Source organism: Mus caroli, unplaced genomic scaffold (genome assembly GCF_978045245.1).
Source record: "Mus caroli unplaced genomic scaffold, Mus_caroli_1 scaffold_5, whole genome shotgun sequence".
Lineage (NCBI taxonomy): Eukaryota > Metazoa > Chordata > Mammalia > Rodentia > Muridae > Mus > Mus caroli.
In genome coordinates this window covers 10170950-10194958 of record NW_028227260.1, presented here as the reverse complement: position 1 = coordinate 10194958, position 24009 = coordinate 10170950, and the positions used below count along the sequence as shown (strand labels likewise).

Genomic DNA, 24009 nt, shown 5'->3' with positions numbered 1-24009 from the left:
GTTAACAACATACATGACAAATTACAACAAGCAACCTGAATTCAGCGAAACTCGGGAGAGGACAGAGGACGAGCCAAAGGAGTCCTAAGAGATTAGAGCTTAGGATTTTTTTTTGTTGTTGTTTTTGTTTTTTGTTTGTTTTGTTTTGTTTTTTAATCAAGGAGCACAAAGCCTTCCCCACAAGTATATCTCTAAGCTGTCCAACCTTACAGGGATCCAGACAGTTTACAGTTGTTTGGGATGGCATATCTGCCCCCAGAAAGTAAACAAGACTCGGGAAGGCCTCTTCAATCTCTCTCTACATCTCTTTCTTCATCCCCAGGAACATTTACAATGATTCAGCAAGACTGCAATGTCTTCAACCAAAATATGGTTAATGACCAAGGCCTTCCAAACTCAAGCTCAGTCTCAAAATTTGGTCCCACAACTCTAGAGTTTTTAGGCCCTTTAAACTCAGAACTCAGAGTTCTTAATTTTGTTCACCTATCTCCATCAAGAAAGGGAGGGTGAACTCCTTCCAGGAAGTCCAACAAAAAATAACTAATTTATAACTATAACATTTTATATATAAGTAAAAACTTCAATTATAGATAAATATATTATGTTATTTGTATATTTTATATTTATTTTAATATATTATACATGTTTTGATATGTATAAATATATAAATATATATTCTACATATAAACATGTTAAAATATCTATATTTTAATATTTACATGTTATATATAGATATATATATATATAGATAGATAGATAGTTTGTTTGGTTGGTTTGTAGACCAGACTGGCCTCGAACTCAGAAATCTGCCTGCCTCTGCCTCCCGAGTGCTGGGATTAAAGGCGTGCGCCACTACCTCGGCTATATTATATATTTTAATACATGTATATTTCCCTAAATGTTATATATAAATAATACATAAAATACAAATAAATACATATTTATATATATAATGTACTTACATGTTGTATATAAATATAAACATATCTAATTTATAATTATAACATTTCCAGTGGCCAAATCACAAAAGCTCACATGTGTTAGGTGCTCTGAGACTAAAAATCATTGGAGCCACCCAATTACAGAGCTTTTGAAATTCAAGGCCACAAGGCACAGATTTGCTGTTCCTGTCAAACGTCTTTACTCACCTCAACGGGCCCCAACCAGTAGGCCAAATAACCTATGATAGCTATTTTCTATATAAATACACTCACATACCCTCAACTGTGACAAAAAAATTTAAAAGGGGGGCTAAGATATCCATAACTTACGTATTTAGATGAAGAATCGACCACACAAGCTTCTGGAAGTTTCCCGAAATCTACCAGCTAGCGTTAGGCATCCATGTAGACGTTCTAGGTGACCGTTAGAGGCAAGAGCCGTTAGTCGACGCCTCTTAACGCCTCTTAACGGTCCGCGTGCTGGAAACCGAGCACTTCTGACGCAATGAGTGTCGTAAAGCTCGGGCATGTGAAGTGCCTGGCCGTAAAACGATGGGCATTTGTGGCCTACAAGACCGCGCAAGAGATTCTGCTAACTAATCAGTGCTCCCTTGTACACATAACCCGATCGTTGCCAGCCAATCCCATTGGGAGATCAAAAGCCTGTATAGAATGGGTTATTTTTCACACTTCAGATGTAGATAGGGCATAGAAAAGGAAGACTTCCAGTAGAAAGGGCCTTCCTGTCTACTGTGAGGCAGGGTCACCGGCATCAAAGGTTAAGAGTTCAGCCTCCGATCCTAGATTTATGTTAACTGAGGTGATTGGAAGGACAGGCAGCCTCTCGATCACTGTGGCAAGAACCTCTTAAGCAGACAGAAGTTTTTGTGGAGACACTGGAGCCCAGGCTGGTCCCAAAAGTGATTTAAAGGGCCAGCTTCCTAGGCATATGGCACGTGCTTTCATTTGGTTATTTAAAGCTTGCTACTATTTACATACAATCACATACTCTTTTCCTCTTCCTGTAATTCACTAGAGATGTCCATGATGACGGGACTCCAGGGGTAGACTTCGGTAGTAAAACTTGAATGGGGAGTGGTGCAGGGTCTTAGAAATGTCTTTTCTTAGTAGTCTAGGAACACTAGTAACGTTATTTCCAGTCTCCAATAAGAGTACAAAACTAACATATTTCAGTGTCCTTGTCCTGATTTTTGAATTGGATCATGACCAACAGTTATGTATTCCAGAGTATTAATGCACAAGGTAAATCGTAATCTTGTTCAGTTTTCTGCAGTTTAAAATGGGCATTCCTTGGGAAGTACACAGGTTAGGTTATGCGAAACACTTAGTGCTTGAGACAGAAGCTTTGCTATGCAATAGAGCCGACGTAACATCACCTAGTGGCAATTTGTCTTACATATATAAATGATTTTCTCGGCAAGGATGTGCAAGTATAATAAACTCTGAAACAAAGTAGTCAATTGCTTCAAACTAAAGGCACAAATCTTAGCCTGATGTAGAAAAGATCCATCAAGTAGCTTGGGAATTGAAAATATACCATTCCTTCTCAAAAATGAAACTAAATTAGTTTCCTTAATAGATAACCATGCTTTCCGGCTAACAACCCTCGCCCCTTTATATCGGTTGCCGAGACAATACTCCCTACTTGTGGAACCTCCAAACCCCAATTAAGTAACAATAAAGAGAAAAGCTTGGTCTTTAATTGCAGTCGCGTTTATTTGCAGTCTCTATACACACTTTCTAGGTAATCAAACTTTTCTGATACATTTTTTTGAGAGGGGTTCACAATGAAACTGTCACCGTTTTTTACTAAAAATAAATACAAGACTTAAAGTGTTGCACAGCTCTAAAATATACAAAGGCTTGGATTGAATGTAAACGTTGAAAACATCTTACAAAAGAAACCATCTTTGCAACAATTTAAAAAGTTTGTATTTACAAATGTTACAAAAATACAAAATGGATGCAAGTCCAAAAACCATTGTCTTTTTGGCCAGCATGAACTGGTTCTAGTACCAAAATAGTCACACCATAACTGTCATAGTTCAAGCTTTATTTTCATCTTATCCTCTAATTACCACCATTACAGAGAATGTACTTACTGGTAAGAGCAAACAGGGTGTTTTGTTTGCTACAACTAGTCCAAGTCCTCTACTTAGCCAAAAACAAAACAAGAAAATCAAACCAGGATCACCAGAAAAGCAAGAAAATAAAACAGAATTTCCCCCACACAATATAAAACATGTTGGATAAACACAGAAGAAAAGATAGCATCAGTGCAAACAACAGAAGAAAAGTTTGGATTGGTTTTGGTTTTTTGGTTTTTTTTTTGTTTTTTTTTTAAACACTACCTAATGTGTGTACTCTGCCTTGGGCTGACAATGATGTTAAAGACAGTCCCACATCTTAGTCTATTCTAAAGCCGTGTAGACTATTCCAGATTATTAAGGATTAGCTTGCTTTTTAAACTTTCTTATTCAATATTCTTGTCCACAGTGAATCTAAAATCCATCTTTATTTGGGATTTCTTTAAATCTATGAAATACAAAATAGAGAAACTCTGCTATAGATTTTTAGAGTAAACAAAATAAGTAAAACTATAAGGGTTGGTTCTGTGATCATCACATAGACAGTATCTTATTGCCTCACAATTCAAGTCAGACATGGATTTTAAAAATATATGGTATGGTTACTTAAATTAATGTCAATAATAAAAGGTGACATTTTTTTAAAGCCAATTTATGTGATTTTTCTATTCAAGATTTAAAATCACTTTTAAAGCCCACATACCTTTCTTCACACTAAAAAACCCCTAGCTACACAAAAGCCATACTGCAAACGAACTGCTTTTATGAAAATTACAAATGATCACCTATTGAGACTGGAAATGATGGTTCCTTATCACATTTGTCTAAAAACTTTTATTTTTAAAATTTTGCTGAGTGTACTTTTCAAAGCATGAGACAGATTTGTTCATGACCCCACATGATGTCAAACCATGCTGGTTTTTCTTTTTTTTTTTCTTTTTTTTTCTTTTTTCTTTTAATGAGTTATGTGTTCCAATGAGGAATGATGGTCCATTTTTTTCAAACCCCAACATTTTTCTTTTAATAAAATTATAACACTTTGTTTATGTTCAAACCCTTTACCAGGTAGTTTATCTATCCCCAGCATTCTCATTCATTCTCTCTCTCTCTCTCTCTCTCTCTCTCTCTCTCTCTCTCTCTCTCTCTCTCTCTCTCTCTCTCTCTCTCATCCTTTCTCCCAGTTCTCAATCTCCTCCTCTACCCCTCCACCCCCAACACCCATGTTACATACAAGAATGACAAGAAATTAACTAACACAATTTGGTAGTAAAAACAAATATTAGAAGTCAGACTTTTTCCCCCAAACAAACAAAACACCAAAAACAGATTTTTAAATTCTTAATCTGTAAATCTTACAACAAATTTCTATTGAAAGACGGTATCTTCTTAGACCAGACTTTCTCCTTCATTTAGCATGAGTTAATTCTTTCAAACATCTTACTTTCTCAAATACTATTTGCATAGGCATAAAGCCAGCTGCTCATCGATTTCTTGGTGATTCTAGTGTGTTCTGTCATTGTCATCACTTTCTAGTCTTTCACAGGTCATACCCTTCCTTAGTTCTTTCTAATTTCTAGTGTTCCCATTCAAAACCTATTCTAAGTATATAGGTGCTTATATTTCTCACATATGATTTCAAACTTTAGTCTCAGTTCACGTTAAAACCAGAGGTGTGAGAACCACTTGCAGATTTCAACTTGTTACACTTTTTTTTTCAGTTTTAAGACAAGAAAATTCAAGTAATTTCAAGTAATTCAGCTTGTTTCCCTGCCTTCATTTTATCAGAGCGCTTGCCCTGATATTTCCTTTCCCACCCACCACCCTCCCCTTTTACCATCAAGCAGATCTAGTAAAACCAGACAAAAATCCGCTGTGTGTAGCAATGTGAACCAGAGCTGCTCCCCATGCCCAATTGAAGAGTGAATATAAATAATGCATATACACATATCTACTTCCCAACTACATTGTTCACAGTGTCATTTCTGTTAAGTTTTAGGTAGCATGAATCTCATCAGCACAGAGAGGAAGCGTGGCTGAAAACTCATCACAGGTACTTGCTGAGAAGTCAATAGCTCTGTGGCATGCTTAGCTTTTATTTCTGTTCGTTTACGAACCTGGAGCTAATTAAGAAGCTTAAAGAGTATAGTCATTAGATTATGACTGTTTGTCCCCAGTAGCCTTATATAAAACATGGTCTAAAATTAACTACTGGTTTCTCTACTCATTCTCCTTAAAGCAATCCACTGAAAAATTAAATTCTAAAGGACACTGCTTAAAGCTATTGGGGTGGGGGTGGGGTGGGGACTTTGCATTGAGAATGATGATTTCTTTCATTGGTTAAAAAAAAATCAAAAGCATGCTTTTCATTCTGTTCAAATTGTCACATGGCAAATCACAGCCACAAATTGCGATTAGCTTGTTTCTGTTATAGTTTGTCACGACAATGATTAGGTCTAAATTCATTACTTTAAATTAATCACATTTCAGTACAGGACCTCAATATTTCCATTATTTCACCAATTTTAAAATCATATTTGAGGTTTATCACTCAGAAATCATGTTGGTGGACATTTAAATATGGTATTTGATATGAAAATGGTATTCACAGAATACAGTTATTATACTTTATTTGTGTGTGTCCTATAAATAGTTGGTGTGTGGTAGATAATTGGCCACTTGTCCACTCATCATTGATAAATCTATTTACACATTTTATCAAAAATATGGTATTTACATATGTGTAGTTCTTTCTTCTAAATTTTGCTTTAGTTTATTTTAATGTAAAAAAATACCAAACCTCCAGAGTACTTTCATCTTCGTATAGAATCATGACAGTGAGGGCTTTATTTTCGGAATAGGCAGCTCTGGGAAAACCTTGTGTAGGTCTCAAGAAACTTAGATACTTTTGTATTCTCTCTTATCACAAGGAATGAGACCGAACAAATCAAACTGTGCTAAAGAAAACCACAAGAGACAGAACTGCTACTTAAAACATGAAAATTAATTTTAAAAAAATGACTCAATCACTTTCTGCTTCTTCAACACATATTTAGAAGCTCATTGCCAAGCAACAATGCAACCCCCACACCCTGTTGCCTTTTCTCCAGTTCCTCTATGATGTCTCAATATCCTTTCATTAATAAGGGGCTGGACATCTGAGGTCAGCTTGGCTCAGGCAAACTAGGTGGAACTCTGGGAGGATCGGTCATCATGTGGGCTCCCATCAGAGTTTTCAGTCTCTCCCTCAGAGATGGCCTGCATTGGAGTATTGTACAGCCGGCAGCGGACACTGTAGCGGCTGCTGCTGGCCACAGGTGGGACCCGGGAGCGTCCAACCCGTGCTGATGCTGAGGTTGCAAAGTTCTTCGAGGAGAACCCTTCCGCATTGACTCGTGGTGAGCACGGCGACAGAGGAGACAGTGCTTCAGTCCCAGGTGTGCCCTGATGGGTATCATCGGGGCTTTGTGGGGACTCTGCAGTAAACTCCCCAGGAGGCTTGGGCAGGACCGGGCTCTTCAGGATTTCAGTAGCAGACATGCGGTAACTAGAATCTGAACGACTGCCTTTCTTGAGGAGCAGCAGCTTAAACTCTTCATTGGATGTGTTGGACTTTTTGGCATTTCTGTAGATGAGACCAGGAGACCTCTGGCTAGTCCCAGCTGTCACATTGCTGCTGGGTGAAGTGACAGAATTGGCACTGCTGCTACTGCTACCAAGGGGAACTCTTGATTTGCTTCTGACAGACATATCCCCAGAATCTTTTCTTCCAAGTACTTTCCTCTTGGATCTTTTAAGAAAAGAGAAAATGGGGTAAAAAATCCGAGTCCACAGACAATTTTATGAATCAAGAAGTGTTCCATCTCATCCCCATATCTATCATATTTAAAGAGCATCTTATATGGTAGAATCTAAGGAAGGTTGTGACTCATTACTTTCCCTCCTAGATTTTAAGGCTGCTGACGTCTGTTTACAGCATGGGGAAACACTGCTGTTTTTCCTCATGAAATCTGTCTCTGCAATACAAAGAAAAATACTCTCACAACAAGCAGAGAATGGCTTCAGTGCGTCAAGACTGCCCTTAGTTTGATACCTGATGGGGCTTGGTGATAGAGAGACATACTAACCTACATTTTAAATTACTGCACATGAAAGTTACTTAAGTGACTTTTAATAATAGTCTATTGTTTTTAATACAAATACCATGAGTCTTAGGTATTCAGGGGCATCAACAACATGTCTAGCAGTAAATCAACTCTTTGTGAGGAACTGAAAATTTAAACCATCTCTGGAGCATTTAAAATATAAAATCTAAGCTCTCAAGACAGCAAAAATAATTCTTGTCACTGGGATGTAAATAAACAGGCAAATGCTACACAAATATGATCTAAGATTACCAAACTCCTTAAATCTAAATAACCTCTATAGCCATGAAATTGCTGCTCTTATTTTGAAAATTAAGTATTCATAAACTCAGTGAATCTTCAGCGTTAACTGAGTCATTCCTGACTCTGGTGGCATGTTCTTTACTAATTTAAAAACATGTGTGGTGAAGAAAGTGTGAGCTTTGCCTTTCCACATTCCAGAAGAGAGCGATTTTACTCAAAGAAACCTCTGTGTTTGCTATCTTTGCATATCAGTGCTTGGTACCACCAGAAGGCAGTTTTCAATAGCAGGAGTCTTAGCATCTACAGGATTCTAGACACAAAATATTGGTTTATCATCAGAGTCAAATCTGTGAGGTGTAGGTATTTCTACTTATATTAAGAGGGTAAGTTCGGGTATTTAATTTATTCAAGACAGCACAGAAAGTGGTATCCTATTCCAATCTGATTATCTTTTTGATTCTACAACTTATATACTGCCCACTATTCCAGATATACCATATGGTTCTTTGAGGGCTCATTAACTTACATAGCAAATTAATAATCTGTACTGAGTTTGGAGATAAAGTGTGAGGGTTAGAGACTATAATTGAACGTTAAACATCTGTGGTGAAGAATATATTAGTGATTCTTGCGTTGTTTGTGAGGAAGCTTGCCTGCTAAGGTACACACAGAAAGTGCTACTAGGAGAATCCTTAGGAGAATGCAGTTGCTAAAGAGTAGTGTTCCTGCTTTAAGGAAAAACAAAAAACAAACAAACAAAGAAAAACACAGAACCAACAGAAAACAGAAACCCTTTAAAAAGCAGAAGTCCAAAGGGTGAAAGGGGAGATTATAAACTGCTTGCAAAGAATTTGCTTCCAAAATGGTTAAGTCTGTGAAAAAGGAAAGATAATCTTCAGGTTCTTTCCTTTGGGAATTCAATCTAGGTCCCCAAGGCAAAGGTTAAAAGGGAGCTTATGTTTGTGGAGAGAACACGTAGCATCATTCCGGAAGTTCAATGGCTATGAGTTTGCTTTCAAGGATTATTATTTTTTTTTTTTTTTTTGGCTCTGCTTTCATGGTCAGCAGCTGTAATGAATTGTTGCAAATACGGGCCAATGATAACAGGTTATACAGGTACAAAAGAGATGTGTTCATGAGCAGCAAAGGCCCAACCATGTTCCGGGAAAGCAACCCAGATCTGACCTTTCAATTGAGAGAGATAAAAGTCAGTGCCATGAAAGAAATGTAACTTTTAAAAAAGAAAAGAAAAGCTGAGATGATCTCAGATTGTTTTAGCAAATCAACATATGTTTAGGTCAGCTAGTGTGAGATTACAGATTTGACAATATTTGTAGACTCAAGAGATGACTTAACAGTCAGGATTTAAGGGTATAAGTCAATGGCAGTGTGTTTGTATAGCATATGTGAGATATTGGAGTTGATGCCTAGTACTGCAAAAATAAATACAAAACACAATATATACAACAGAGATTACACTTGAGTTTAACTCCAAGTAATTTAACTATAAATTGTTTTCGCATGTAAATTTCTTCCAGAATGTCTTTCCTCAGGAAATCACCCAGCATCTTCCCTTCAATGCTTCTTACAGAACTCTCTTAATTGAACTGTCTCTCTCTCTAGACTAATATTTTAAAACATGTATACACAGTCTATGAATTTGATTGAGAAAGATAATTCTTTCCTTCTTGCTGTTTTTGTTGTTGTTGTTGTTGTTGCTGTCATTGAGTGTAGTACAGGTTCAAAATGCTTCCCCATATTTACATTCAGTGAGAGGCACTTCAAAAGCAAACCCTTTTGTGTGCCTGTTTCTGGAGACGTGGTCCCACTCTCTCACCTGTGAATGACTGCAAATAGGTCCTCAGTGGTTCGAGGTTTGTTTGGAGACACAAACACACCCTCAGCTCCAGCTTGAGAGTCCTCACTGAGTGGTGAAGTGATGGAGTCATCACTTGGTGAGGATTCTAAAAACAAGAAGAGAAGCATCCTTAAAGGGCAGGAAAACATCTCACTACCCCGTTCTCCTGACTCGGGGATCAAACAAACATAAGGTACCTTACCATGATTTTTGAAATGAAAGAGATAGCTGTCAAATCTTAGTTCCTAAATAACAGTAGCTTTTTTCTCAATTGTTTTGATAGGTGAAAAGAAATGGCAGAGGGAAACCAACACCCAGGGCTCCAGAGAAATACCCTTCACCACAGGACACACTCCCACCCTAACACAGGTATCATTAACTGACCTTTCAATGAAGTCTCGTCCATACTTCCTTGGGTCTCCTCTGCTCTGCTGTTATCAGAGGCACTTTTGGGTGAAATACCTGAAGCAATATTTTCCTGTTCAGAACATTTTTCAGGGAATGAATTTACAGTTGACATCTCTGACTCATGGCGGATAGTCACAGGCACTTTGTCATGGTGGCGGCTCACAACATGCTGATGCTTATATTGACTGCTTATGTCTGTTACTCTAGTTGATGAATTGGCTTGAAGTGTGATTCCATCCACAGATTCTGGTTTTCCACCTTCTTCCCTAACTCCAGAGGGTGCCTTCTGTCCTTGCTGTACAGTGCCATCTGGACTAGCTCCATACTGTATCATTTTACTACCCAAATCACTGGGGCGGGAAGCAGACACCCTCTGAAATCCTGTTGAAAATCCACAGTTCTTACTTAGTATGTTTTCTGAGATAAGCTCGCTTTCCATCTGTATTTGTTCTTTCATCACATTTGAATCTGGAAGATTGCTGCTAGCTGAGGTTGCAGTTTCTGGATCACCATGACTCTTTCCATCAAAATTAGGGTTCTTTTCCAAATGCTTCTCTGGTCCCATCTCAACTACAGAGGAATCTAAAAAGGGCAGGAGGGTATCTTCAGCAGAATACTGGCGTGATATTGATTTCTTTGCTGTGTGTGGCCTTGCCTTACTTGGAGATAAGGAGGCCACAGAAGCAGCTGTGGCAGCATTCTCTTCTAAGTAGGGGAGATCTGTATTATTGCCCTCCTTTTGCCTAACTTCTTCAGACTTACTGATGGACCTCAGGTTGACAGACTTGAGAACTGTTGGTGTAATTGCAAGAGACGGTGCGGGATTTGACCTCGGCATATCTCCGACTGTGTTTTGCTTATGAGTAAAAACATGCAGTGGGTGACGGTGGTGGAATGGTTTATTCAAAACATGAAGAGCACTTAGGTCAAGATGAGAAGGAGGTATAATTGGAAGTTCAAAATCTTTACTCAGTGATAGGGCACCATCTTTTAAAGATGGCTGCTGTAGTGAGGATTTCCTTTCTGGGACTTTAGGCTTTCTTTTGCTACCTCCAGGAGACAGTGGTCCTGAAAAGAAAGCTGTAGGGAAAGAGGAGGTTGGCGTTTCTGACTGGCTTGAGTAGCCACTTGATGGAGATGCTAAGCCAGCCAGCTTTTCTGGTGAAGCCAGTTTATATTCATTGTCAACTGAAGGAAGAGATGGAGTGGTTGCTCTTGATTCTGATTGGGATGTTTGGGATTCAGAACTCTCTGGAGATTTGATGCATTCAATCACTGTGGTACCCGTAGCAGTGCTAGAATTAGATAAGGATCTGTAAGGATCATTTGTTTTCAAGTCATTCAGAAGCCAGAGGTCTGCATAGTGAGTTGGTTCAGCACCTTCATCTTTGAATGGTGAAATGTCTGTAGTGTCCAACTGAGGTTCCTTAATAGCATGTTCACTCTGGTTTATCCAAGAAGAGTCCAGCTTTGCAGGCAGATTGGCATTTTCCACACGAGAAGGCGTGTTGGAGAAATCAAGAGGCAGCTTCATTTCCCTGGAACTGTGAGGCAGGTGCTGACCACTGCTTATCTTTGGTTCTTTCTTCTCAGAAATGTCTGCATTTCCATCAGATTTTCTCAACGATGAGCTACGTTTAGGTGGAGTTGGCTTTGCCTTTGGTTTCCTGAAAGAGATGCTTGGTCTCCCCTGCCTCCTGTGGTCTAAGTATTCTTGCCAGGCACAGTCCGGAAGAGCAGGAGGAACCCCGACACCCTGACCATTCTCTGGGCCTAGGCCTGCATAGTGACAGACATAGGTCTTATTACCTTTGAGACCACAGTCAAAGTGCATCGAGGTATAGTATCCTTCAGTGTCCACTGAGAAATGAGAGCTAGTATCTGCTTTGTCTGAAGGAGACTTTTCCAGAAAGCTGTCATAGGTGCCCATGCTTGTAAAACTTGGGCATCCCAAGCTATCTGCCTTTGGACGCTCAGGACTAAAATCTTGGCGGCAAGATGCATCATGATGGTGGTGCAGATAATTCCACTCACTGTCACTTGTATTGCTGTTGTTGGGGTCATCCAGCAGATCTGCAACAGTGGAAGTAAAGGAGTTTGTCCGGTGGCCTCTTACTTTATCCAAGTGGTCATTGTACTGTTCTGTCACAAAGACACTGCATCTTCATTAGCATTAGGAGCAGTGTTCAGTGACAATTCTGAGTCACAGTGAGAAGAGCCGGTGAGGGGAGGAGAAGCTGCGGGAGGGATTGTCTCTGAGGTCTGTGAGGGGCATGTAGAGCTGCTCCCACTCCAGTTACCACTGGACGACTGGTGGTCTTCTTTCTGGTCCATGTGGCTGCTAAGGAGGACACTAGCTGTGGAAATGCAATGGATGGGGCTTCCAAAGGTGTCTGAGTTGGAGGAGATGTCACAGCTTCCAGAGTCAGCTGCCATTCGGGACAGACGTGATCTCCCTCTCTCACTTAACTTTTGCTGAGGGCTGTGAAGATGTTGAGAACATGCAAGGCCCAAAGCAGGCTGGTGTTCCTGTGTACTTGGGCTGCTTGGAGCTTCGCTACAATCATTAGGGGTTCTTTCATGGTCACCCACGAAATGTTCTCCTTCTTCAAATGCTGAGGGTTTAGCACCTACTTTGGGTTCAGCATCTCCACCTCTATTTCCCTCCCGAGGAAGGCTCCGAGATCTTGTACGGCTGCTCACGACAGGAGTAAACATGGTATCGCCTTTGTCTGCCAGGGCAGAAATGTTGCCAGCTGAATGAGAAAGGGAAGCTGCGATGCTTTGACCCCTTTGAGCTCTAATTCTCCTTCTGGATGGGGCAGCAATCAGAATATCTTCAGTTTGACATTCAGAGTCCCTGGTTCCGGACCTCCTATTGACAGTGTTGGAGGGGTCTGGGTTTGTGTGCACAATCACATTCCTTTCCCTGGCCACTGGTGATTCATCAGAATCTAGGGCACATGGAAAACATGGTAGGATATTACATCTCAACAGACTAACAGGCATTTTGAGGGCTATTTATAAATCTGTGTGCTACCATGTTAGAACTTTCTCTTACAGAAAAAAATTATTATGTAAAATTAGGAGAAAATTAAAATGCTTTATGTTCCTGAGTTTGTCTATGTTTTCTTCTATTTGTATGTGTTGTATTATGTATATGTACACACACACACACATCATGAATACTCATTGAGAGAAGATATGCTTTTTGTTTTTTATGAACCATGTCTCTTCACATTAATTTACCCTAATAACTGACTGCTTTCGTGAAAGAAAGATGATTTAAAAATATCAAAAACAAAACAAAACAAAAAACCCTTAAGTACAAAACCTAAAGTACTGGCCACTATTTTTCATTTGTGTTTTTGTAATACAAGCATAATAGAATACAATTCATAGATTTCATTATAAAAATTAAAGTCTTGTTTAAATATTTTGAAATTGGTACAAATATTATAAACACATTGAACAGAAAAAAATCTTTAAATGTCCCCAAAGATTTTAAAGTTTTAAAATTTCCCATTTGGATATGTTTAAAATTTATTTTAAAAATAATCACATAAAAGTACAATTTCTCTTCAAATGACGTTACAGTTTTCAAAAAAAAAAAAAACCCAAACCTTCTTGCATTGAATGTTTATTCATATTTCCTATCTTAATGAAATGTTTAAGTAGGCAAAATATTATTTATCACCTGGAAGGCTTGAATGTATATGCCTTGGTCTATAAGGTTAAGCCTTTGTGTTCAAGAACAGAGTTAAAAAAATAATGCCAAATGAATACAATACTCTGAATACAAATAAATATACAGTATTTTAAAAGTACTAAAATTAAAACATTCAATATTTCTAAGGAATGTTAGAGTTGAAAGTAGTACTTTATTCCATTTCCTTATAACCCCCACTAGACAGAAACTATGAACATTTTTATACCACACCTATTTCTTGTTGAACTCTTCTGGGAATCCCAGAGATTGTTTTCCTTCTCCTCAGTTTTCGTCTCCTCTGGAGTACAGATTGTGAATGAACAAGAGAACAGCGTATACTTGCTTCTCTGTCAAAACCAACGCCTGCAACCCACAAATAATTCTCATTAGCCTTTAAATGGCCAGCAAATTTTCAGTTGCTTGGAACACAGTAATAGTTATCGATTGGAAGTCAGGGAAGGCTTTGCATTAAGTTTGTGAATGACTGTAAGGGAGCCCTTCTATAGTCCTTATTTAAATGCTGCAGTACATTAGACTTTACTTCTACATACAGCCTCCCACAGCAGCTTGCGCTGCCCAAAGCAACAAGCAAAAGAAGAAAACCAGAAGAAATAGGAAGAAGAGAAAAGGATGTCAGCAAAGCTCTCTCATGCTGAACTGGTTATAACCTTTAGACACTATTATTTACTGGTCTATTTCTGGGCTCCCTGAAACTGATACCTTTGTATAGTAGATCTGTGCCCAAGATGTGAACCTAACATATCCTGACCCATTTCTTCATTAAAGGCGTCTTTGTGAGTTTTTCTCCTTCCATCTCCCATGTCCAAACTTCCTCTCCAAGTAATTACACACACACACACACACACAAACACACAAACACACACTGCTGTGAGGAAACATAATAGCTTCGGGCTTTCTTCTTTTCACTAATTAAATAACTCAACTTTCTTCTTGTGACTAAATTGGATGCTTTTTGGTTTAGAAATAAACATATGAAGGAGTTCTTTTTCCTGTACTTAAATGGAACTACCTTCTGTACAAACCAGCTAATAAGATAAACTCTCTAGTTTTTAAAGCATTGTTTGCTAGTATGCATGTAGGGGCCATCCATGGTGCGTATTAGTTCTCTATGGTCACATAAGCTGCACTATATGTGGTTCTATTAAATTGTGCAGAAGAAGGTAAGGAATTCAAACTGTGTATGGCACAAGCATACACTGTAGACTTTTCAGTGAAAGCAGTGGCTCAGAAAGCTGAAATGCTGTGCTTTGAGATTTGATCACCTAATTATTTTTTCTCCTGTTAAGCATGGGGCTGAATGGGTTGTTAAACCTTGGGTCAGCTGTATAACATCACAGTGTCAACAGTTTCTAGGCTCATTTTGAATTATCTGTATCATGGGACGAATGATTACAATGCTCTCAGAGAATTCATATAAATGAGACTTTCCTTTCTTGGTTCCAATCAAAAACTAAAATCCTTCATTTGAATCCTAATGACTATTGAATACATGATATACAGACACTGTGTGTTATATGGACACCATTAACAATGTTCTCATTAAAGCTCTTGAAATCAACATCTAATCTGGGCTTTCATCTTGAGAGTTCCTGAAATAAAACTGAAAGAAAAAATGTTCTCCTCTTCCTAATCACAAGATGATGGCCTATAATCACAGTACTACATTTAAAACAAGATTTTTACTTACAGTACCAGAAAAGAAGCAGTGGCTGCTAATAGTCAGATGTTCCCAGACTGAAAATTAGTTTAAAAGCGTGTCAGAATGATCCATGGCACACAAACTCCTCAAACACATCTTATTTAGATTATAGAGGCCACACAAGTGCACATCCTTAGAATAATTTATCCTATAAGTCAAATAGGTCACCAGGAAAATTAAGTCCTAGCTCATGACACAACTGGCCAATGAATTAGAGTACCTCTTATGCAAGAGGAAAAGAATATCTGTCCCAGATACCTGGTCCATCTGCCCCCCACTCTAGGTGAGAGAAATCTGAGTGGAGTTGATAATAGCAAAGTCCAAAATGCTTTCTCAGGGGACATGCAGTCTTTAGTTACAGGAAATCAAGACTAAGGCAGTCAAAGTATGCTTTTTACATTTTTTTATTATATAAATAAGATAAAGGGAAACTAGAAGAGGTGTTTAAAAATACCAATGGGAGATCTTTTAATTTGAGGGAGAATGGTTGAGAATAAAGTATAACTCTCTGAATTTCTCTCTCCCTCCTTCTGTCTCTGTCTCTCTCTCTCTCTGTCTCTGTCTCTCTCTCTCTCTCTCTCTCACACACACACACACACACACAAACACACACATACACCCCACTATTAAATCTATCATGTGGTATACTAACCTATAGCTCCCTTTAAAAAGTAAAACATCATCTGATTTACAACTAAAATTCCCAGCTCCAGCTCCTGAATTCACTACTTCTGCTAATAGACTTTGAAGAAAAGTCCAGCTAGGCTTTCATCCTATGAAGACTAATTATGCAGACTTTCAACAGATACAACAGCAGAAATGGAAAGGAAGGGAGGCTTGCCAATTTAAAAATACAGTTCACCCTTCATCTCTACATATTTTCAGGTCAAAAATCCCTAAAATCAATACACTAGTCTAATGGTCTTTTAGAAAAAGCCCACCTTCATCTAGGGAAGCATGAAAATAGATTTTCTATTTGGAAACCTTACTTGCAGTTTTAAAAAACTGGGTTTTGCTGCTTTCTTTAGCATGGTGCCACACACCATTATCATATGATTAATCACTGCCAAAGAGCTATTTGGTGATTTTTTTTTCCAGAAAGAAACTGTCATTTACATAACAAGCAGTCCAGCAGAATATATGCAAATTGGCGTTCAAAACCGGACAAAAGCTTACTGAATATCTCCTGGATTGGATGTTGACGGAAGATTTCTTGCTCACAACAAAATGGTATTCTTAGCTGATAAGGGAGGCTAACAGCACAGGTTTTGGACAAGTTTAATACATAGACAATTCAGACCCAACTGCCCCTAAAGGAAAGAAAGGAAATGATACCGGTGACATTGATGGGAATAATGCAAGAAGAAATCACTTGGGCATCTTGTTTCATCTTCTCCTCAGGAGTCGGGAGAGGTAGTGCTTTGTTCCAGTTGGTCTGCTTATCCAGTGTAGAGGGAACATTGTGGATTGGGTTTTTTGGCCTCTGCCCTAGCATGGCATCTGTGTCTTCATCCTCTGGAGAGTGGGACTGTGAACAAAATACATTCAGATTCAGCTCCCATAGCTTACATACGTAAGGGATTTTATAGTTCCATTAAAAAAAAATAAGGATAGAAATAAACATATAGGACAAAGAAAACAGTTCTAGAAAACAGTAAGTACAACTAATTAAAAGTTTTGTTTCAACAGTGAAGAGAGACAGAAGGGGGAAAAAATGGGCTCACAAAGCATGGTTTTCAGTGAAATGGAGTTAAGAGATAGGACCTAGACCTTCAAACTGAAGAAAACTGCTTGTCCTTAAGTCAGTGGAAGGGAGATCTACTTTCTGCATCTTTATATTGCTGCCAGTTCCTGTCAAAAATCTTGAGACCTCTAGACCATGGTGATCAAAGGAGTCAGATGAACTACATGGCTATAAAAATGCTCAGAAACTATGCAGGAAAACTCAAGACATGAAAGAGTCTGGATCATACCACCTGGCAGATAAGCCAGCCTACTCCAGGAGGCCATCAAAACTCCAGGGCTTAATTTCACTGCAAGAAGACAGCTTTGGTGAATGACATTTTTAAAACTCAGTTTAACTGACATTAGATGGCCGTGGAAAAGCCAAATAAAGCCCAGTATCCAACTACAGTGGAACAGACACATCTCGAGGGAGCAGACAATCTCTGGTTTTTTCTTTCGAATTTGGATGGGTAGCAGAGTTCTAGTTTATTTTCTTTTGGCTTTGTGGTACAAAACTTTTCTTCCAGCTGTGTAAGTTAGAGGCTTTGAGTTCTATATCACATTTGAAAATTGTCTATCCAAGCCTTTGATAAATATTAATGTTGCCTAACTTTTATTTCAAGCTTGGGCTCCAGGCCCAGATTATACAAAAGGCTCCATTCCACTTTTGGTTTCAGGGTTTGGTTTCTAAACCAGTATAATAAAAGACCCAATTTCCACCACTGAACCTGGTTTTCTTTATACAGTTCAGAGGAAGATAGGTAACTGTATAAAATAAGTTAATTTTAAATTTCAATAAGGTTTTAATAACCCTCTGTGCTAAAACCAGGATCACTTAAAAAAAAAAAAAACTATCTAGTCTTCACATTGGAAACTGTCCTATTGGCTCGGGATTGCATATGTTGTCAAATGAACTGTCTTCAAGTCTCCTTAAAGTATAAAGTCCAGAGCCCCTTGCTTAAAGGAAAGTCCAGCATTTACTTACCTTATCAGAGGTTTCTGCAAAGCCCCCCAACACACCCAACGCTATACAATTTCCCCCCACCATGGGAAATTTGTGTTCACCACGGATGGTTTAAGTAAAATATTGCACCTTCTTTTCGCTCTTCAGCTTTTGTGCAGATTCCCAGGGTAGTGAAGAGCTCAAATAAAGTTGGAACACAAAAGACTTTGTTTCCTAGGTAACTTTCAAAAAGAAAAAAAAAAAAGTTTGGTGCATGCAGAGAGGGAGAGAGGGAGGGAGGGGGGATGGAGGTGGGAGGAGGGAGAAAGAGAGGGAGGGAGGGAGGGAGGGAAGGAGAGAGAGAGAGAGAGAGAGAGAGAGAGAGAGAGAGAGAGAGAGAGAGAGAGAGAGAGAGAGAGAGAGAGAGAGAGAGCAGGGAACACAGGAAAGCATAGCGCGGGAGAACCCAGCAGAAGAGAAAACCCCACCACCAGAGGCCTCATTTTGCTGTGATTCCTTCCTTGAATAACAATGGACTAGAAAGGGCTAAAGGATAGTGACTGACTCCAGGCTCTGACTAGCAGCCAAAGGACTTTTTATTTAAAGGTGACAGGGACAATTGGCTGCCAGAGAATCCTCTTGTCTTGTTCGGCCTGCCTGCCTGCCTTCCTTCCTTTCTTTCTTTCTCTTTCTTTCTTTCTTTCTTTCTTTCTTTCTTTCTTTCTTTCTTTCTTTCTTTCTTTCTTTCTTTCTTTCTTTCTTTCTTTCTTTCTTTCTTTTTCTTTCTCTCTCTCTCTCTCTCTCTCTCTCTCTCTCTCTCTCTCTCTCTCTCTCTCTTTAAATTTGAGAAGCCGAAACTTTACAGTTCTGATAAATACAGGGAAAACTAATTTCTTTTTCTCAAACTACAAATTCCAGAAGTGGTGATAGAGGGTGCCTATGTTTAGTAGAACTGCAAATTGCAACTCCAAGGGGGATATGTTAATAGGGAACAAAACCAATAACAGGGTTGTCTTTAATTCAAGTTAGGAGAATACCCCTCTTCAACTTCATTCTAAAAGTACTAGTTTAAAACAGGGTTGCAATAAAGCTAAAGAGAAAAGAAAGGGAGAGTGTCTGAAAAGAGCAGGATAAGGCTGCAAAGAAATGTTCTCAGAACCAATACCTTTCTACTCCATGGGGCCATGTGGCAACATTCAGTGGGGGAGGGCGAACGGGTGCTGTTAAACTATGAAGATGAAATGCAAAAAGAAAAAAATTAAAAAAATGTACACAACAGTATGCCCAAGCTAGGCCAAATCTACGAGAGTAACAAAGAACATTCTAGCAGGACTTCTCTCCTTCTGAGTGATGCTGTTTTGGTTAGGAGGACAGACCGACTCTGGACCTAGAGTTCTTCAATTCATAGCCTGGTTACCTGGCTCTTCTCCTACATGATCAGACCCAATTCTTTATCATCTGTAGTAAGATAGGTGAATAACAGCATCTCCCCTCCAGGGAAATTCTGAGAATTACATGTAGTGTGTTTAGAAAAAACTTGGCACTTAACGTGTTTTATATGCTACTTTTACAACTGTGGCTAATTTTATCTTTACCTTAGCTGTGAAAATGCCTCTAAAAATCATAACTTTCCCATCTTTTGTATATATACATATACATATATATAATATATGCTTATGTATATGTTTGAATGTATGCAGATGCTTGTGTTATTCTGTATGCGTGTATGTGCACATGTACCTGGAAGTCAGAGGCAAATCTCAGGTATCATAATTTCTTATGAGCCATCTATCATGTGGTTTTTGTTTTCATATCTGTGAAGGTCTTTAATTGATCTAGAGCTTACCAAATAGGCTAGGATGTCTGGTCAGTGAGTCCCAGGGATCTGCCTGTCTCTGCCTCTCCAGCCCTGAGATTATTAGTGTGTACCATCATACATATTTTCAAATCTAGGTCTTCATGTGTTCAAGGTAAGCACTTTACCCACTGAGGCATCTCTTCAAATTCATAACTTACCCATCTTTCCCATACAAGTCTTGATAATTTTGGAAAGATCAAATTATTTTCTTTCCTTAGAATGACTATTTTCCCATAAAAATGTCCAATCTGTATCACCTTCTCTAGACTGCTCAAATTTCCTTCTCTCTCATTAAGCTTATTTTAAGACCATTGGCTTCATGAGTGTTTCTCTTTCATACAGACCCCACATATGGTTTAATGGTTGACTGCCAACATCTTACAATACTTAAATTGAGGAAGAGGCCCTGTATTTTATTTTGTATTAGATAAAACAAGTCATATTGCCAATTTTGCTTGGATATTAATTTGGCAATCAGCATTCTCTCTTCAGGATCTATTAAGAAAAACATTGAAATTCCTCTTGCTTGTTTGCTTTGAGAAAGACTCACTATCCAGTTTGTGATGATCTCTAACACACAGTGAGGAAAGTGCCTAAGCCCTTCAGGTACTTGGATTACAGGCATGTACTACCAGAAACTCTTTAGCTTCTAGCAGGTGAGAAGACACACAGGCTGCATATAGCCCAGGATAGCTATGAATGTAGGGCAATATAAAATTTTAAACTTACCTAAAACATTGTGATTTCTTAATTATTTTTTTCAGTAATATGATTTCTATGTAAGGGCTTTGTAGATAGCATTGTTGTTGCAATACAAAAGGCTAGACATAGCTGTGAATCTAATCTATACCAGCTTTGGATTCAGTTGTGCATATATTATTGTACTTACCTTATAGCAGGGCCTTAATATAATACAAATTATCCTAAAAACACACACACACACACACACCACGTTTACCTAGTAGATTGTAAATTCCTGTATTTAACTTCTTCTTTTAGTCTTTCATAATACTAGTTGTGCGCCCTCATAAGAACTTACCAAAATATTTGCTCACTCAAATGATACCAGAGATCTGTGTGTTTTAGCAGTTATGAGAAAACCAAATAAAATTAGAGGCATAGCCAAGGTCTCAGGAGGGAATCTCTGTCTTACTAGAGTAAATGCATAAAACCACACAGGAAACCACCTGAAACCTTGGTTCTATAAGTGAATTGGTATGGGTGGATATTGAACCTAACTATTCTATAGGTTTCGAGAACCGTTCAAGATCTAGTTCTAATTTAAGTTTGTAAGTTTTAACTGACAGGGTTGTTCATTAATTTTTATAGAGAGCAAATGTCATTTCCTCATGCCCAGTTTTTAAGATCTAGTCTAAGGCTCCTTCACTTAAAGAAATGTATTAGAACTCAGATTTGACTGCAGTTCTATACTGAGCCATAGATGATGTAGAATTCTCATATAAGAGAGTGGAATATGTAAACTAGAGGAACAATTCATAGAAGCAATTGAAAGGGAGCCTCAATATGTCAAGTTGATATGGGAAAGAAAATTGCTACAAAAATTCAAGGCTTTGTATCTCATAAAGAAATTTAAAAAAAAAAATATAAGAGACTGCAGTTCAGGCAACATGAATGAAATTTATATTGACAAATGAATTTTGTAGTTCATCATAAATCTCTCAAGTCATCTCTTCTGCTGAGTATTTTTTAGGAGTGAGAGATGAGGAGTGGGTTTTATTTTTTAGTCTGTTTGCAGAATCTACCTACATATCAAACAAGTAGGAGATAAAGGCCAGCAGTGACTGAGGGAGGCCTTGACTGAATCCAGACAATGCAGACCATTGGTTTAGGCCACTATAATCAAATCAAGGTCTCCTTGGATTATACTCCCTCTCTCATTTTTGGTAGCAGCTCCAACCTACAGCATACAAATGCTGAAACTGAGTAGCCTTGAGCTTTGGAATGGAGAGATGGTGCTCTTTGATTTCTCCACCTACTTCTAATTATGATACCTGTAGATTTATAGTATCTGTGAATGTCATATTAAGTGAGTTATGGTTTTATATCTGCCATGAATTATGAACTGTCTAAGTCTTATGTTTGAAAGTGTTCACTTGCCTGGGTGTTAGTCAAAGGAAACAAATGATTATGATTGATTTGAATTATATTTTTATATGATGAATGTAAAAATCAGTTCATAGATTTTTTTCTCTAAATTATCTAAGAAACAAGATTGCAATCTACTGCTACCTCAGGGCATCTCTACTTGGATCAGAGTGCCACTTCTTAATAGGTACTGATGGATACGTTGAGGAAAAGCTGGGCATTGATCAAATTTATATAAACTAAGTTATTCTTTAATAGCTTTATGTAAATGTACCCCATTGCTCATTCAAAGAAATTTTAGCCATTATTTATTCATAACTGTATTACAACTGATTCAATAGTATTCTATAAATATTTGTTGTGTTGCTAGAACCTCACTGTGCCCAATATAAAGAAACAAAAATTCCTGTTAAATAAAATTCCTCCTAAAGAAATGACATAAAATTATCCCCACCTACACATCATTTTTCAGTACAGCTCCTAATGCACAGTTAAAAATGAGACAGCATAGGAGAAAATAAGACAACATCAGCAAGATGCATACAAAACAACAGGTAATGGAAGAGTACTCATAGGGATCCCTGCTTTTGGAAATATTACTTAGTGTAGAAATGTTTCTTTAGAATAACTTGTGGGAAGAGTGTTCTGAGACCACCATTTCATTCATTCAAGAGCATTTCTTAGAGGAAGGTAAAAATCAGCTCCTATGCAAACTGTCAGACTCAAAAGAAGAAAAAGTAAAAGAGTTTCTCTCTCACTTACAGTGTACTTGCTATATAATTCCTTTTAACTTATCTATATTATTGATATTTTCATCAAACATGCTGAAGAAAAATGAAAAATCCATTTCCTTCTCTTTTCCTAGGCTTTCATTTTGGCCTCTCTGCCATTGATTTTGAGAGGCCTCAGACAAAATTACCACATTGTTAACTAATCCAGGATCAATCATGCCCATCTTGCTGCTAACAATAGATTTTTTCTCTGATGTCTCCCCTCCATTTTGGTACCTGTGGGCCCCATTGTATTTTCAAGTCATTTCCCCTCACTTCTCATAAGATTGCCTCAACCAAACCCCAGAGTTATGATCAGTGCTCAGAAGAAGAAATAACAAATATTATACTCAAAAGTAGCCAAGGAAATTTCTCTACTGAACCTTGAAAGGATATTTTCAAAACTCGATCTTTTCTGTGGTGTGTGTGAGAGAGAAAAGTCCATCCCTTGACTTTTTTGGCTGTGAGCTTGTTTTTCTCCTAAGAGTTCAAGATTTCCTCAAATCTATCTCTTAATGCCAGAAGAAGAGGAAAAAAATCACTCTCCTCCACATTCGACTTTCTGTTGGGCTTTATTTCATATGCTGATAGGGGATTATTTTGCTTCAAAACTTGCCAAAAGACATCTGTTAAAATGTTGTGGGTATTCCAGCAGGAAATGTTTTGAAAAATTGGCTCTGGTTTGTGATCTAACTGATACCACATGGCATTTATAGCTGTCGAATTTCAGAGCTGATTTACGACTATCCTGCTGTCTTAAACCTGAGAAGTATTTACTGGCGAGGAAGTGTTACCATATATTAGAATACAGGAGTAAAACCTTAGAGTGAATATGTCCTTTACAATCCATACCAGATTTCTAGTGAGGTGATGTGGGCTTTTAATATCACTCTGCCACAGGGCTTGTTTGTCCTTAGACTAGTCTCAGCACTAATGTACATACTATGGCCATCTGTGAGATGGAGGAGCCCCATCTGCCTCAGATTCTTCTGTGCAGAAGTGTATGTGGATGTGTTGCACATAAATATGAACCACTTTGATCTTTCTCCAAAGCTTAAAGAAATTTGGCAATGCCTTCCTTACGTGTCACTCTATTGCTGCCGCCATAACAGAGCACAGTCTTTCCCTTGAGACTATCTCAAAGTCTCCCACTGGCTGGTGCTGTGATCGTCTTTCCAAACATGTTCAATAATATAATTTTTGATTCATCCTTTCTTTCAATGTCTTCAACTCTTTTTTTTTTTTTTTAATTTTAAAGATTTATTTATTTATTTATTTATTACATGTAAGTACACTGTAGCTGTCTTCAGACACTCCAGAAGAGGGAGTCAGATCTCATTATGGGTGGTTGTGAGCCACCATGTGGTTGCTGGGATTTGAACTTTGGACCTTCGGAAAAGCAGTCGGGTGCTCTTACCCACTGAGCCATCTCACCAGCCCCTGTCTTCAACTCTTGCATTCACCAAGCTGACTAAGTA

General features: G+C 38.3%; 1 protein-coding gene across 1 annotated transcript in view; it reads right to left on the bottom strand.

The window, feature by feature from the left end:
• Positions 1 to 3967: 3967 nt before the first annotated feature.
• Positions 3968 to 24009, bottom strand: part of Nhs (NHS actin remodeling regulator) — a 322414-nt gene continuing 302372 nt past the window's right edge. The window contains 7 exon segments of the mRNA XM_021153510.3: positions 3968 to 6836; positions 9272 to 9398; positions 9677 to 11860; positions 11863 to 12654; positions 13641 to 13772; positions 16465 to 16657; positions 18963 to 19025. Of these exon segments, the coding sequence (XP_021009169.2) occupies positions 6230 to 6836; positions 9272 to 9398; positions 9677 to 11860; positions 11863 to 12654; positions 13641 to 13772; positions 16465 to 16657; positions 18963 to 19025 (4098 nt within the window). The 3' untranslated portion in view covers positions 3968 to 6229.